The following is a 14407-nucleotide window of genomic DNA, read 5'->3' as shown; positions in this document are numbered from 1 at the left end:
CAGAGGAAGGTCTTGATGAGTATAACATCGGGATGAGCTTATATCTTTAAAAATGTCAATACTTCATAAGATACAAGGTCATTTATTAATAATGTATCTAGAGATAGAGCAATTTCAAATGCTGTCTAAATACGTATTATTATAAATACACTATTACTTCCATATTTTTATAGAAAACTAAAAAATCGAGAAATTTTAAGATCGTAATAGATTTTTTAGTGTAAATAATTCTGAAGAGTAAAGCGGTCATAAAAAAAAACTGCAAAGCATTCAAGTGTTAATAAATGTATGAAATTTAATCATTTTGAAATCGTTCACTTAAAATTGGCACATTTATAAAAACATTAAATATTATTATCAATAATATTAAACAATTTTTTTTTTTATTTAATTACACTTTTTTTAAAATTAAATATCTTTATCGCAAAATTCGAACTTGAATCGTAATTCTTACTTATTTTACTTACATAATTTCTTCTACTCTTACAGTTTACAGTAAATTAACATAACATATGGCTTTGTATGCATATTTCAGCGGTAGCTTAAAAAATTACACAAAACATACATTCAATATCGAAAAAACGAATTTTCATTGATTAAAATTTGGCTTAAAAAATTTAGCGTTTAATAATTTTAGTTAATTATTTAATTGCCATCAATGATCCATTTTTATATAGTGTATAAAAATATCTTCAAAGTTATGTACACAATAGTATTTATATAATAGATCTATTCTTATCCTTAATCTTAAAAAAAAATTTTAAATAATGGATCATTGTGGCAAGAACAATAATAATCCGTTAAATGCAAATTTTTTTTTATTTTCACTCAAAGTGTAAGATAAAAATAAAAAATATTTGCAAAATTACGGTCCAGTGAGAGTATAGTAGTTATAGTAAGTATTTTCATAGTATTTGTTTATTATATTAAGATCTGGTGCAGAGATCATCTGAGAATAACGTTGTCAAATGTAAGATCTCTACTATCTCGTTGAGTTGATTTTTTAAATGGGTTCCAAGGAATACGTCGAGAAACATGAGCTGTTGTGACAGATCCAGCTGGACTTGGTTGACCGGAAGACACTCCTGAAGAACTACTTGCTGACACGCTACCTTTATCATGATGACTAGTCTTCACAGGTTTCTATAAAATATTATTATTATTATTATTATTATTATTATTATTATTATTATTATTATTTTATTTTTTTTTTAATGCATTTGTTGTGAGTATAAAAAAATTTTTTTGACCGTCTAATTATTTATAAATAACGGATTAAAGTTCAACAATTTTTGAAAAAGTATATATCTACACAGTTGAACAGAAACAATTGTATGGGTTGCGTCTCAACGGGTACAGTCTTCCCTAATTTAAAAAAAAGTATTGAGATAAAGAAAAAAGTATTGAAAAAAATGGATTTTCTAGTCAATCAAATTCTTTTCGAAATTTTTCCCTTTTCTCAAAATTTTTTATTAATTAGGGTTGTGTAAAAATGATGGATTACTTAGATACAAGTTCATATACTTGTGCGCCGCGTATAATCTATAATTTATTGACAACTAGCTCAATATATCAATTGACGCTTCATACTATTTTTAATAAATAATCATTTATTTTACGTTAGGATATTGGCATAAAAATAATCGTTAAATGAACAACAAAAAATGCTTTTGATAAATCCAGTTTTGCCAGTTTTAAATGAAATTTTTATATAAATTGAAATCCTCATTTATTGAATTAGAAAAAAAAAAAAAAAACATGAAACTCAGCTTATTGTATTTATCTACATTTTCTTAAATTAAGAAAATTAGAATTATTTTGTGATAAATTCACAGTCAAATATTCATTTGGAATTCTAAATTTTCTTATGAAGTTTACAACTAATCAAAATTTTTTTTTGATAAATAATTATAAGAAATTGAGAATAAATAATTAGAATAATCAAACCCTTATTAAAATGACTGTTTCTGTTGAATTTTTCTGTTAAATTTCTTCTTTAATAAAAATAAATTACTAAAATGAATAATAAAACAATAATTACCTTTAAATAATTTCTATCCATAGGTGTAACGAGTTTTAAACTAATAGAATCTCCGCATTGTTTGATCAAGCGCACAACTTGTTCATGGGAGGCCCATTTGACATCTTTGTCATCGATGTTCACAATGAAATCACCTTCCTTCATCCCACCAAGCTGTTGAATTAAAATATAATTTACTAGACTCTTTATTGCATTAATTAATATATTTATCATGTTTAAATAAATCTTACATCTGCCAACGAATTGTGGTCAACAGCAGCAATAATAACGGGAGCATCTCCTCGTACACTGAATCCGAAACCCTCGCCACCGGGTCCACGTTGTAGTTGAATAGATCGGGGAGCTGTCCAGTGTCTTTTAGCTGAAAATATGGCTACAGGACCGAGTGATTTAAAAAGATCATCAACTCCGTGCTGACCGAAATCTGGATGCGTGATGCTCAATTGAAACTTTGTTGACGCTGAAATATTTAATTTTATTTTATATTGTTCTTATTAAGTTAGTTTTTATTTTTATTAAAGAAACAGTTTAATAAAAATATATTACCAACTATATGTGGCGGGTCAAGAAGTTCTCGTAAATCATCTTCATCTCCCGCGTCGTTATAATTTTTCAAAGTAGCGTCATGGGCTCTTTTTAATACTTTTGCTAACGCCTGTTTGCCCTTTAGTTCTCTGCACATTCTTTGTAATCTCTGGCTTTCTTCATGCAGGACTAAACTTTCGCGTAGATGTGCTCTTCCTATTGATAAAATATTAAATTTATTAATAAATTAAATGTCTCGTAAAAAAATTTAAATTTACAGATATAAACATGGAAAAATTGTATTGTTTAAATCCTCTAAATTAAAATACATGAAAGTCTTGAAGGTCATAGGTTAAAACTCGCAAAAACCGGGCCACGATTCATTATTTGTGAAAATCAAAGCTCGTTAAAATTTTTAATAATTTTATATTCACAAAAAAATAATAGTTGCATTTACATAAGTGCATCTATAAAAATAACATATCCGAGAAAAAATTTGATATAATTATATAAGATTATACAGGAATTTTTTTATGAAATCATGTAAGAGTTTTGACCGTATATAATTTTATATAGTTTTATATAATGCATTCTTTTTATGTAAAATTTCAAAATTGTCTAATGGTAAATTTACATTTTATCTAATGTAAAATTGACAATTTTTATCAAGTAAAAATGACATTTCTAAAAATTTTAATTTGACAGGAACAGAAGAAAAGTTTTTCTGTAATTTGACAAGACTTTTTTTTTTTTTGGATCATTAAATTTTCTGAAATGTCCATGTATTGACATTTCGGACGTAATCAGAAATTTTTTACACAGGTCTCATGTTTTGAAATGCGACAGCTATAATAGACTGTGCTATAAATATCACAGTTAATTAACAGATTGTTGAAATTCTATAATTTGAATAAAAATTAATAAATTCCGGGAAACACGCTCGAAATATAAGTTTTTACACACTTCAAAATTAATCTCTTGATTCTGATATGTTATTTAAGACTCACGGTAAGAAAATATCCGCGGATTTTAAACGAATGTATCCTTTAACTATCAGAAAAATACTACTTTTAGATATGTAGAGAAAGTAGACTCTGTAAAATTTGAACAATTAGTCCTTTCATCTGCTTCAAATTAAAGTAAAAATAACACTTAGCAAAATAAAATTACCTAGAGCTCTTCGTTCATTATCATCTTTGGGAATAACATTATCCATTTGAGTTTTCCCGTCACTTTCTTGGATATGTTCAAGCGTAAGTTTAGTTTCCATCCTGAATTCTGCAATAGGCTTAGTAAGCAATCCAGCCGCGCAGTGTTTATGCGCTAATGCTAAATGATGCTCACGCTTGACAAGGACCAACGACACCCAGGATTCAGGTACGTAATCACGAACAGGTTCACGTGATATTAACCCATGAACGTCATTGTAAACAGCAGCTACTTGAGCAGCTTCTTGAGCAAGATCCAAGCAAATGTCAACGTTTCTCGATTCACGTGACTGCAATTCGAGTTTTTCGAACAAACACTCACGAGCCTGAGCCAGCATCAACTGCACCAACATGTCCAGCATGTCAGGACCAAGATCCATGCTCGGTGCGTTCGTAAAGTTTTCATGGATGTATCGAAAGGTACCCGCAGCTCTTAGAAATGCATCTACTGCCTGGTCGAGTCCTTTAGTACTTCTTCTGTCTTGCTTTGCTCCCAATTGCGTGTACAAAGCACCCGCGTTGAATAGAATCGAGGCCTTTTCGAATGCTACCGTTCTTTGGCAGCTTGGCACTCCTGTTAATGAATCGAACCACTCGAAATATATCCCAAGACTTCGATCCGGTGGAAAGAATCGTCTTTCGATAAAGTATAGCTGGTTGTAGTAGCGAAATAATAAAGCTATGCCGGTTGCGTCTCGCGTTGGGGTTCTTGTCGCCTAAAAATTAAAATATTCATTGTTAATAATTGATAACTAAACGATCCGTAAGAATATTTTGCAGTTGCGTGATCAAATGAAAATTTATTATATTATCACGTAAAAATAAAACTAATATTTATAGTTACACTGAAAAAAATTTAATTTGATTCAAGAGGGAAATTTTTGAACCAAGAATATTATTTTGAAGAGTTGTACAGTCTTGAATTAGGACAAATAAATTTTTAATTAAATGAAATTAAATGAAAATTTACTTAATTTAAGGAAAATTCTCATTTTCTCTTGAATTGAGTTTATTTTTTTATCAGTGTAAGATAAAAGATCCAATTATTGACACATGCAACTTTATTTTAATTAAATAAAACAAGTTAACTCTAATAAATTTATAAATATAATTTTTTAATTATAAATTTTGAGATAATTGGTTTTTTGAGAACATTTTAGTTATTTTAATTAGAATAAAATTGCGATGAGTCATTAAATTTTGGAGAATTTAATAACATATTAAAAATTCAAACAATCTCAATTGAAAAAAGTTATTTTTAATTTCAATAATAAAAAATTTTTTTAAATTTATCACCTGTCGTGTTTCCATGAGATCAGCAATAGCTTCTTCATAATTTTCACCATCTTCACTGTAATGTTCTAAAATAAAATCCTAAAACAAACAAGATAGCTTTTGTCAATCTTTTTCTATACAATATACTAAATATACAGATATATAAGTACTTAATTCGTAACCATGGGTTACTTCTACAAGCGCTTAATCAATATTTACTATTTACACTCGTAAAGTAACCTTACGCGCGTATATTTTCTTGAGTCAAAATAATTATTTAAAATGGTGAGAATAACTGTGGATCTTATTCGAAAACGTTCTGAGCACAACGAAGGTGAGATTTCAACTCTAGAAGAAATAGCCCTTCACCAAGAAAACATTGAAAAAATTGAACTTGTCGATAAACTTTCGCGTAGCCTCAAAATTCTTTTGATGCAAAACAACATAATAAGCAAAATTGAAAATTTAAATATGTTAAAAAAACTCGAGTATTTAAATCTGGCTATCAACAACATTGAAGTTATTGAAAACCTCGAAGGACTTGAAAGTTTGGTTAAATTAGACCTGACTGTTAATTTCATTGGAGACTTGCGAGGTGTCAAAAAATTACGGTAATTTTAATATTCTGATGATTATAGAATATTTCGCGTTGTTAATGCCAAAAGGGACTGTAAATAAATTTTTTTTCACTCCAACTAACCTAACAATGTTTATAAAATTTAGATCTGTAAGAAAAGTAAATAAAAAAATTTTTTTTGCATACACCCTTTTGTCTCTAAGACAAAAAAATTCTAAAGCCAAAAGGGCGAATCATTTTTTTTAATCACAATTAATTATTAGCCTTAAAAAAAAAAGAAAAGTTACAACGCTGGTAAAAAAAATGACTCTTCTACTCTTTTTATTTGAAGAGAATGTGTATTTGATTAAAGAAGAAACTAAAATATCAATTTAGCTAGGAACTACTCCGATGCCGTCTCCATTATCATTATCTTTTGCTTCTGAAAGTAAAAAATAATAAATATATATTGCTTGTAAATCTAAACTTTGAAAAAATACTTTAATCTGATATGATTTTGTAATTTATACAATTAAACATAATTCATTACACTTTATCAGTGGAGACCTGATTATTGGGTCAATAGAAATGAAAATTTTGTAATTGAGTCAAATTTTTCTTCAAATAGAATGTTACTGTTATTTTTTTTTTTAATTCAAATCTATATTATTTTCAAATAAAATGAGTTGAAAAATCATTATTTTTATCGGTGTTAAAATTTTTTTTAAGGCTACTAATTAATTATGATTAAAAAAAATGATACGCTCTGTTGGCTTACAAATTTTTTTGTCTTAGAGCCAAAAGGGCGTATACAAAAAAAATTTTTTTTGTTCGCGTAGATATTGAGATGTGCCCTTTTGGCATTATTAACGCGATTTATTGATAAAGTTAAAAAAAAATTAGTTAGATATAATAAATATAATGAATCAACTGTTTGCATATGTTTGAATGAATTTATGAACAGTTAATAAATAAAATAAAATCTTCTAACGGCGTATGATGTATTACGTATTATGTTTGATATTTATGTTTGTTGTGGGATTTTTAGGTGTAATGAACATTTGAAAGAACTATTTCTAACCGGAAATCCTTGTACAGAATACTTGGGTTACCGTGATTATGTAATAGCAACACTGCCGCAATTAAAAGAACTCGACATGACAGAAATAACTCGATCTGATCGGATTAAAGCACTTCAAAAGTACGCGGAAATTGAAGGAGATGTCATTAGAGGCTACTGGAATTATTGCAAAATTAGAAAAAAGCAAATTGACTCTTTTAATCAGCGAGAAAAATTGGTGATTACTGAAGTTCCGAGCAATCTTCAAGATGCTAATGAGGAATATCAAGATCAAGACCAAGATGAAAATTCGAAATTCTGGAACAGTAAAAGTTATCACACGCCAGAAGATCGGGTTGCTATTGCGAATAAAACAATTGAAACAGCCGAGAAGAAAAATAAGAAAAAAGATAATAAATTGGACAAAAATAAATACATTCCGAAGTTATTTAATTCTGAAGGACACGCTTACAATATTAATCAAGCCAAGGTTAGTTTCACGCTCAATGATGATGATCGGGATAATATTGTCCTTGAAATTTCTCTTTACAGGTATGAATTTATTTTTTTTCTCGTGTGATAGCATTTAGTACGGATTACTAAACTGATTTATTAACAAAATTTTTATTAAATATAATTTATTAACAAAATTCCATTAAATAATATTTAGTAACGGGTACTAAATGTTTATTTGATAAGTATTGTCAGTAGATGGCTATGCTTTAATTCCAATGTTTATGTAATACATGACCTATTCACTGACTCAGATTATTTTATTCAGCTTTTAGGAGATTTATCAAAACATATATACTCCCACTAAATGGCTTTTATTTATGTTTTTTCTTAGTGGAGTTTAATTTACATTTTTCAATTTGTCTATTAGTGGTATGTTAAAAACTTGTTTAATTTAAAATTTTATAAATGTCTCAAACAAAAAAATATAATTTAATGAGTTTCTTTTCTTTACAATACTTTATATTTTTACTAAAAATTATTTATTTTAATTATTTTGATTTGTTTCAAGTCAAAAAGTTGGATTAAAATTAGTTAAAAAATTTATTTCTTTGATACCAATAAACGATTTATTTATTTAGCAATAAATCAATTGTTAAATACTACGAAATATTTATTTAGTGGAACTAAATGGGCTTTAATAAATGATTTAGTATTTATTATTAAATATTTGGTAATAAAAGGTTTGTTACTAAACACAATAAATATTAAATTTAACACATAAAAGTGTTAAATATTTAACACAAAATTTTTTGGCGCAAAATTTTTTACTGTGTATATAGCTTGGCCATATATGATCAAATTATGCCATACAAAACCACATCAGGTTACAGATAGCCATCTATAGGGATTGGCTGTAATTACACTAGAAAATTTTTGCACGGGCTTAAAAAAATTCTTGATTTTCCTTATAAGTAAATGAACAACTAAATTTTCTTCTTTCAGACACTTGGATACATCGTATGTAGATATAGACGTCCAACCAAACTACGTGCGAGCGACAATAAAAGGAAAAATCCTCCAACTATCACTTCCGTGTGAAGTATCCACAGACTCAAGTGTCGCAAAAAGAAATGTCGCAACAGGGAATTTAGTGGTAACCATGCCGCGGTTAGCCCCCTTGCCGTCTCTCGTTAAGCCTCTGAGTTACGCAACTAAATCTTGCAACAAACCAAGATCAAGAAAGATTGTCCGATCTGCACCTGTCGTTTCTAGGCGAGAATTTTTAGAAATCGGGCCCAGAAATGAAGAAATGGATTTTTCAAAAATTTATAAGGAAAATAATTTTAATGATAAAGATCGTTCGAATTTTATCGACGATCCAGATGTACCTCCGCTAGAATAATTAATAGTAAATTTTACCTTGAAGGGGTCTTGAAAATCAATGTCCTTGGTCTCCTTTAACCCCAATGGGATCATTGGCATAACGGGTTCTTGTCTAAAAATATAAAAAAAACATTTAAAGTTTATCTTAGTAATTATTTTTATTTACTAAAATTTAAAGTTGGCCCGTTAAAATTTAGTGTTGGTTTTAACGATCAATAAATCATTGTCCGGTCCCGTATGTTCGACTTCCCGTTACAAAATATACTCTTGTCGGCACGAAATTGACGAGAAATGTATTAGCGATACGAAAAAGAAAAAAAAATTGTTTTATTGAGAAATTTTTTATCAACAAATTATCAGTTAATTTATGGAAAAATATATGTAAGCTATGAATATATGTAGAGATAAATTAGATAATATTGAAATAGATAAAAACGTATTATAGCACGCGCTCATAATTACATCCTGTATGATGTTTTTATTTGATAAATATTAATAACAGTAATACGTGTATTAAGAAGTCTAGTTATATTAATAATGCCGAGGAAGATAATATGAGGCGATGATGAGATCAACTGGTGCTACCAAGCGTACTTAATATAAGTATAAGGAAAAACAAGTAGAAGAAGAATAAGAAGAAAATGGATTAGCAATATGGCGTGGCCGGTAAGGATAAAATAATTTGTGGTATGGCAGAGCACTGGATAAAGGGAACATGTATGATGGAGAATGCAGAGAAGTGTAAAGTATCCGCTGAAGGATGTTAGATGTTATTGTAGGCGGACAGTGACCCAGGAACCGAAGCATAGCGGATGGACCGGCAAACTCGTAACTATGGATCGTCCAGTAGTATACATATAGTACGAGAAAACTCTTAAGTTGAGTTCGCTTAGCTTTACTTAAGCTTAACTTGTTGAGGTGCAGTGATGAGGAAGTGCTCAAGCATTACGTTCATTCTGAGGAACGTTCTCGCGCCTTTTATACGCTCAACGTCATTACGTGTTTATAAGAAATGCGAGTAAGTATCTGCTCGATCCTTAATATAATCCACGTAACTTCACCAAGAAGCTATATTTTTTTTAATGCAATTCAATTCAGTCAACGAAACTATCGTGGGTAACATACATTTTTTTATTTCCACTCAGACAATCAGACAATCTATTATATAAATGGTTTGGATAGGAGAAATTTATTTTTTGTTAAAATAATAAGTTTGAACTTGAAAATAGAGTTTGATTTTTTTTTTAAGATTGACAAGGTTTTTTAGCTTTATGAAAGGGAATTATTTTTTAATTTAAAGTTGAATCAATTTGCACAAAAAATGAAAAAAAAAAAAAATTATAATCAATTTTTTTAATAGGACAATATGAGAGAATTTTTTTTTTTAAATATTAGCATTTAAAATTTGTATATTTTACTTAAAAACTCTATGCTGACCAACGTTCAATCGAACATTTTATTAAATATCAATCGTACTTTCCTTAAGATTTTTTTAAAAAACTGAGAATCATTAATTAAAGATACAACAGGTATTTTTTTTATCAAAAATAACATAAACAAGTGGTATTCATTTTTTTATAAAAAATGTTTGAAGTTACTGACTTTCGATCTTTTACGTGAGTGGAAGTAAGTGAGCGATAGTCTGTAAAGAGAGGCAGCATAGCCATAATCTATTGGTGTCTTTTTCTTTCCGATGAACGTTCTTAAGTGTCCTTTAAGATTGAAGTATATATATACAATTTATTTTTAGCAATAAATTTTTAATAAACTTATTATTAAAATAATTCTTCTAGTGTAAATAAATACTTTTTTCTATCGATATTTCATATAAAATTATCAAGAAATTTAAAATAATTTAAAATACATTAAAAATGACCATTTTATTGTTTAACTAATCAGAATCCCTATAAGCTAGAAGACTTTTAAAGCTTCGATAAACCAAATTAGTAAAGACAGTTTATTTATTCTCCCATTCATACGTGACCGCGAATTCTATGCCTTTACGCTTATACTCCCTAGTTAATACGATTACAGAATAATACAATATTATACTATTAACAGAATTATGTTATTAAGTTATTGGATTTGCTCCGGTTCTTAGACACAAACAACTTAAAAAAAAATTGAAATAAAAAAATAAATAAATAATTACCCATCGACATTTTGATAGAGCTCAACGGAACTATTAAGCTCGGCAAGCTGCTCTTTCAGCAACTGAAGATTCGAATTAACAAAACTGAGCTCCAGCGCAACTGTTTCTTTTAATTTCCGGTTTGTGGTTGCTCTGAAAGTCACGGATTATTTTTATTTTTATTAAGAAAATTAGTTTGCCAGTCTGATATTATACAACTCGAGTTTCGAGACTCGCGATTTACATTATTTTTTTTCTTTTTGCAAATATGAACTTACTTGAAGAGATTTTCTGCGCCAGCACGTAGTCTCAGCTCTTTGTTTATTTCCTGGTTTAGTTTGCTGCGTCTGTTTTGAAGTTTTCCCCGACATGTTGCTACTCTGGGATCCGAACCCTTTAACAAAACAAAGGATAAATAAATATTTAGCATTTTAATATTAATTATAAGAGTATAATATGTTATAAAAAGTAAACCGTGTTAACTGTGTTGTTTAATGGCTAAATGCAAAATAACTTGAGGTTGTTAAAACGTTTAAAATTAAAACCATATAAGTACCGTTCAAGTTATTTAGAGAGCGATATGTTCTTGATTACACATGTGCATTTTCTTCGTGAATATAAGCTCTACCTGTTTTAGTTATTAATATATATTAACGGTAGACAGATGCAAATACATTTATGAGAATGAGAAAAATTTTAATTTCCGAGTATTAATTCTGGGTTTGTATGAAAAATTCCATTTTTTTACATGACATTAAATTTTAAATTCATTTTATGTTCGTAACGGTTTCAATTTTAATCAGGATTCAGTTTGGTTTTTTTTATTTTTTTAGGTTTTTTGTTGAACTGTCTAGAAGTTCAATGAAAGACTTATTATCAATTATACAATACTTTTAGCAATAACTAGCTCTCTTGCAGTCACGATGCGACTGCCGTAACTATAACAATAACTATAATAAATAAATCAAATTTTGATTTTTTAAAAAATAATTTTTTTTTATTTTGTTAAATTGCACTGGAATTTTTTAATTATTGATGTTTTTAAAGATCTAAGCTCATCCCGATGTTACACTCATCAAGACCTTTCATTTGAGTACCCACACGGATTTTTGATATATTTTTCATATATACCTATATAATATATATAAATATATGAAAAATTGATGTGGGTACTTAAATAAAAGGTCTTGATGAGTGTAACATCGGGATGAGCTTATATCTTCAAAAACGTCAATAGTTCACGAGATACAAGATCATTTCTTAATTATGTATCTAGAGATAGAGCATTTTCGAATGCAATCTAAATACTTATCATTAAAAATTGACAATCGGTGAAAATAATATGAAATCTTAAAAAAGCACAACTCCAGTTCAAGACTTTTCCAACGATGTACATTTATCACTAAATTTTGCTTATTCTCTTAATAATATAGATACTTATTCACACTAAAGTAGAAAATTTTCTGTACACAAAAAAATTTCCACCTTTAAGATTTAAATGTTTTATGATTTTATGCTTTACATAAAAATTTTTTCTATGTCTACCAGGTACAATTTTACTTTACAAAAGTTATTCGTATAAAATAGGCTATGAGAAAGAGATTTACAATGTAATTAGTGAGTGAAAAATCTGTAATAGACAAGAAAGAAAAAATTTACATTTTCCATAGCGCTACATAAACGATACGAAGAATATTGCAAATTAGAATTCTCCGGGCTAGTTTTTTAATCTGGGATTTAATTCTCGAGGTAAGGAATTATTCAGTATATCTGTATACTATAAACATGAGAAATATATAGATATATTTAATCATTGCATAAGATTATGGCTAATCTTAAAATAAAAAACTGGCCCTTACTAATAAAAACAATAAAAGATCTACATTATCGATAATGAACTTATTTCTTTACCGATTAGTTTTTTTCTCGTTTGTAGTCTGATAAAGTGGCGCTATTATCTCTGCACGTGGTATATAAAATAAAAACAAAATATAGTTGCTGTTTTATAAGATTTTCTTTGTAATGTTTCAATCTTACAACGGAAATCATGAATATTTACGGAAATTTCCGAATTATTTTTTGAAAAAAAAAATAAATAAATAAATTATCTTTCTTCTATATTAAGAACCACTTTTTTAACTTCTCAAGAAAATTACAAAAAAAAAAAAAAAAAATTTCTTTTACCAATTTGGTCGTATGATGAAATTACAGAGAACATTTAGGCTTACTGTAGGATATAAATTGAATCTAGAAACTATAAGTCTCTTCAGATAATAATGTTAGTCTTGAAGAGCTGTCACCGATCGACATTCGAAAGCTATTAAGAAGACGAGTCAGTAATGGACTTACTTTACACTACTATACACTAATACTCCCTAGTTACTATTTCTCGTTATATATTACTATATTGGAATAGTATATGTACTAGTGCGTAGAAGTACATGTATGGTAATAGATTAAAAAACAAGGACGCACGATGCGATGAGTTTATGAGAGTAACGAGTCATCAAGAAAACGTTTTTTTTGTATCGCTATAATGCTTTTTTCGAGTTAATCTTTTTAAGTTCATTAATCATATAGCTCTAATGATAATGACTTGCTGGATTGTAGAGATGATTTTTTTTTTTTTTAATATTAAATCATTATTCTAATAATAATGTTACAGTTGAGGTAACTGTTATCACAGTGTGCACAGGTGCATGACATTAAATGTAACGCAGTAAAAGTGAAGGGAATAACACATTCCAGTTGACCCGTTCGCTATAAAATATTATAAAATAATATCGTATAATAGTGCTCAAAATTATCGATCAGGTACAAAATAATGCATAGATTGTTTATATAACTTTGAATAATTACAATCTTTCTTAAGTGTGTAGCTTTCAGGCAGTTAAATTTATGTGATATAGGAAAATCTGAGACGTTAATGCTGGTGATAAAATTTATTCGAAAGGTCGTTTAGTTGTTTTAATAAAAATTATTGCGTAAATGTTTGCAAAGAAACGCAGGTTTTTTTTTTTTTTTTTTTTTTTCATTTATAATGGAAAATTAATGGGTTATAGACAAGGTTGCAATACATTTCATTTGAAAATTTTACATTTTTCATTCGAATTAAATTTATTACTTATGATTTAGTAAATTATCGATTTATTAATATAACTAGTTTAATTTATTCTAATGATTAATTTAATAAAAATGCATTGATTAAAATTTTTAATTATTAATTTGTTGACACATGCACACATTAAATTCTTTTAATTATTAATTACTTAGAAACTTATTAATTAATAATTAAAAAAATTTAACTAATTCATTTTTCATAAAATGAAAAATTAAATAAAAAAAAATAGTAGTAGAAAAAAAATGAATCGAATTTTTCAATTGTAAAACACTCTCTGATGCATCGCATTAAGAGTGAAGCAAAAATAATTTTTTTGTAACTCTGTTTATAGAAAGTATTAATTATTTCAGTAATTTGGTGAGAAAAATAAAAAAATTTTTTTGATGAAATGAGCAATAAAATAAAATTTTAGAAGTCAAAATTAAAAGAGCGCATTCAATTTTCAAACTAAAATCATTCAAAAAATTTATTTAAAATTTTGATATTTTACGTTCATAAATTTCACGACAAAAACTGCAAAATAAGGTATATTTACTTTTATTAAGATAAAAATAATAAAAATTCCAATTATTTTTAGTTCAAATGTTTAAGTACGAATTAAAAAAAATATTTAATATGAACTTGAATGAAATTTAAATTACAAAACGAACT

The 14407-nt window shown here is 27.7% G+C and overlaps 2 protein-coding genes across 3 annotated transcripts in view; one reads left to right on the top strand and one right to left on the bottom strand.

The window, feature by feature from the left end:
- Positions 1-14407, bottom strand: part of Rhp (GTP-Rho-binding protein rhophilin) — a 48184-nt gene continuing 33777 nt past the window's right edge. For both annotated transcript variants that reach the window (XM_074245365.1, XM_074245364.1), the window contains 9 exons: positions 10914-11029; positions 10657-10788; positions 8541-8616; positions 5071-5148; positions 3737-4490; positions 2588-2782; positions 2272-2501; positions 2042-2194; positions 1-1143 (listed from right to left, as the gene is read on the bottom strand). In XM_074245365.1, coding sequence (XP_074101466.1) covers positions 946-1143; positions 2042-2194; positions 2272-2501; positions 2588-2782; positions 3737-4490; positions 5071-5148; positions 8541-8616; positions 10657-10788; positions 10914-11029 — 1932 coding nt within the window. In that variant the 3' untranslated portion in view covers positions 1-945. The remainder of the gene's footprint in view (positions 1144-2041; positions 2195-2271; positions 2502-2587; positions 2783-3736; positions 4491-5070; positions 5149-8540; positions 8617-10656; positions 10789-10913; positions 11030-14407) is intronic.
- Positions 5164-8531, top strand: Tilb (touch insensitive larva B). The gene is made up of 3 exons (XM_074245367.1): positions 5164-5660; positions 6654-7217; positions 8124-8531. Exons 1-3 carry the CDS (start codon positions 5332-5334, stop codon positions 8521-8523), a joined length of 1293 nt encoding a protein of 430 aa, XP_074101468.1. The 5' UTR covers positions 5164-5331; the 3' UTR covers positions 8524-8531.

This window comes from Cotesia typhae, unplaced genomic scaffold (assembly GCF_013202065.1).
Source record: "Cotesia typhae breed Kobodo isofemale line unplaced genomic scaffold, CoteBio_Ctyphae contig_44, whole genome shotgun sequence".
NCBI lineage: Eukaryota > Metazoa > Arthropoda > Insecta > Hymenoptera > Braconidae > Cotesia > Cotesia typhae.
The sequence above is the reverse complement of the archived record's forward strand: the minus strand, read 5'-3'. Positions and strand labels throughout refer to the sequence as shown.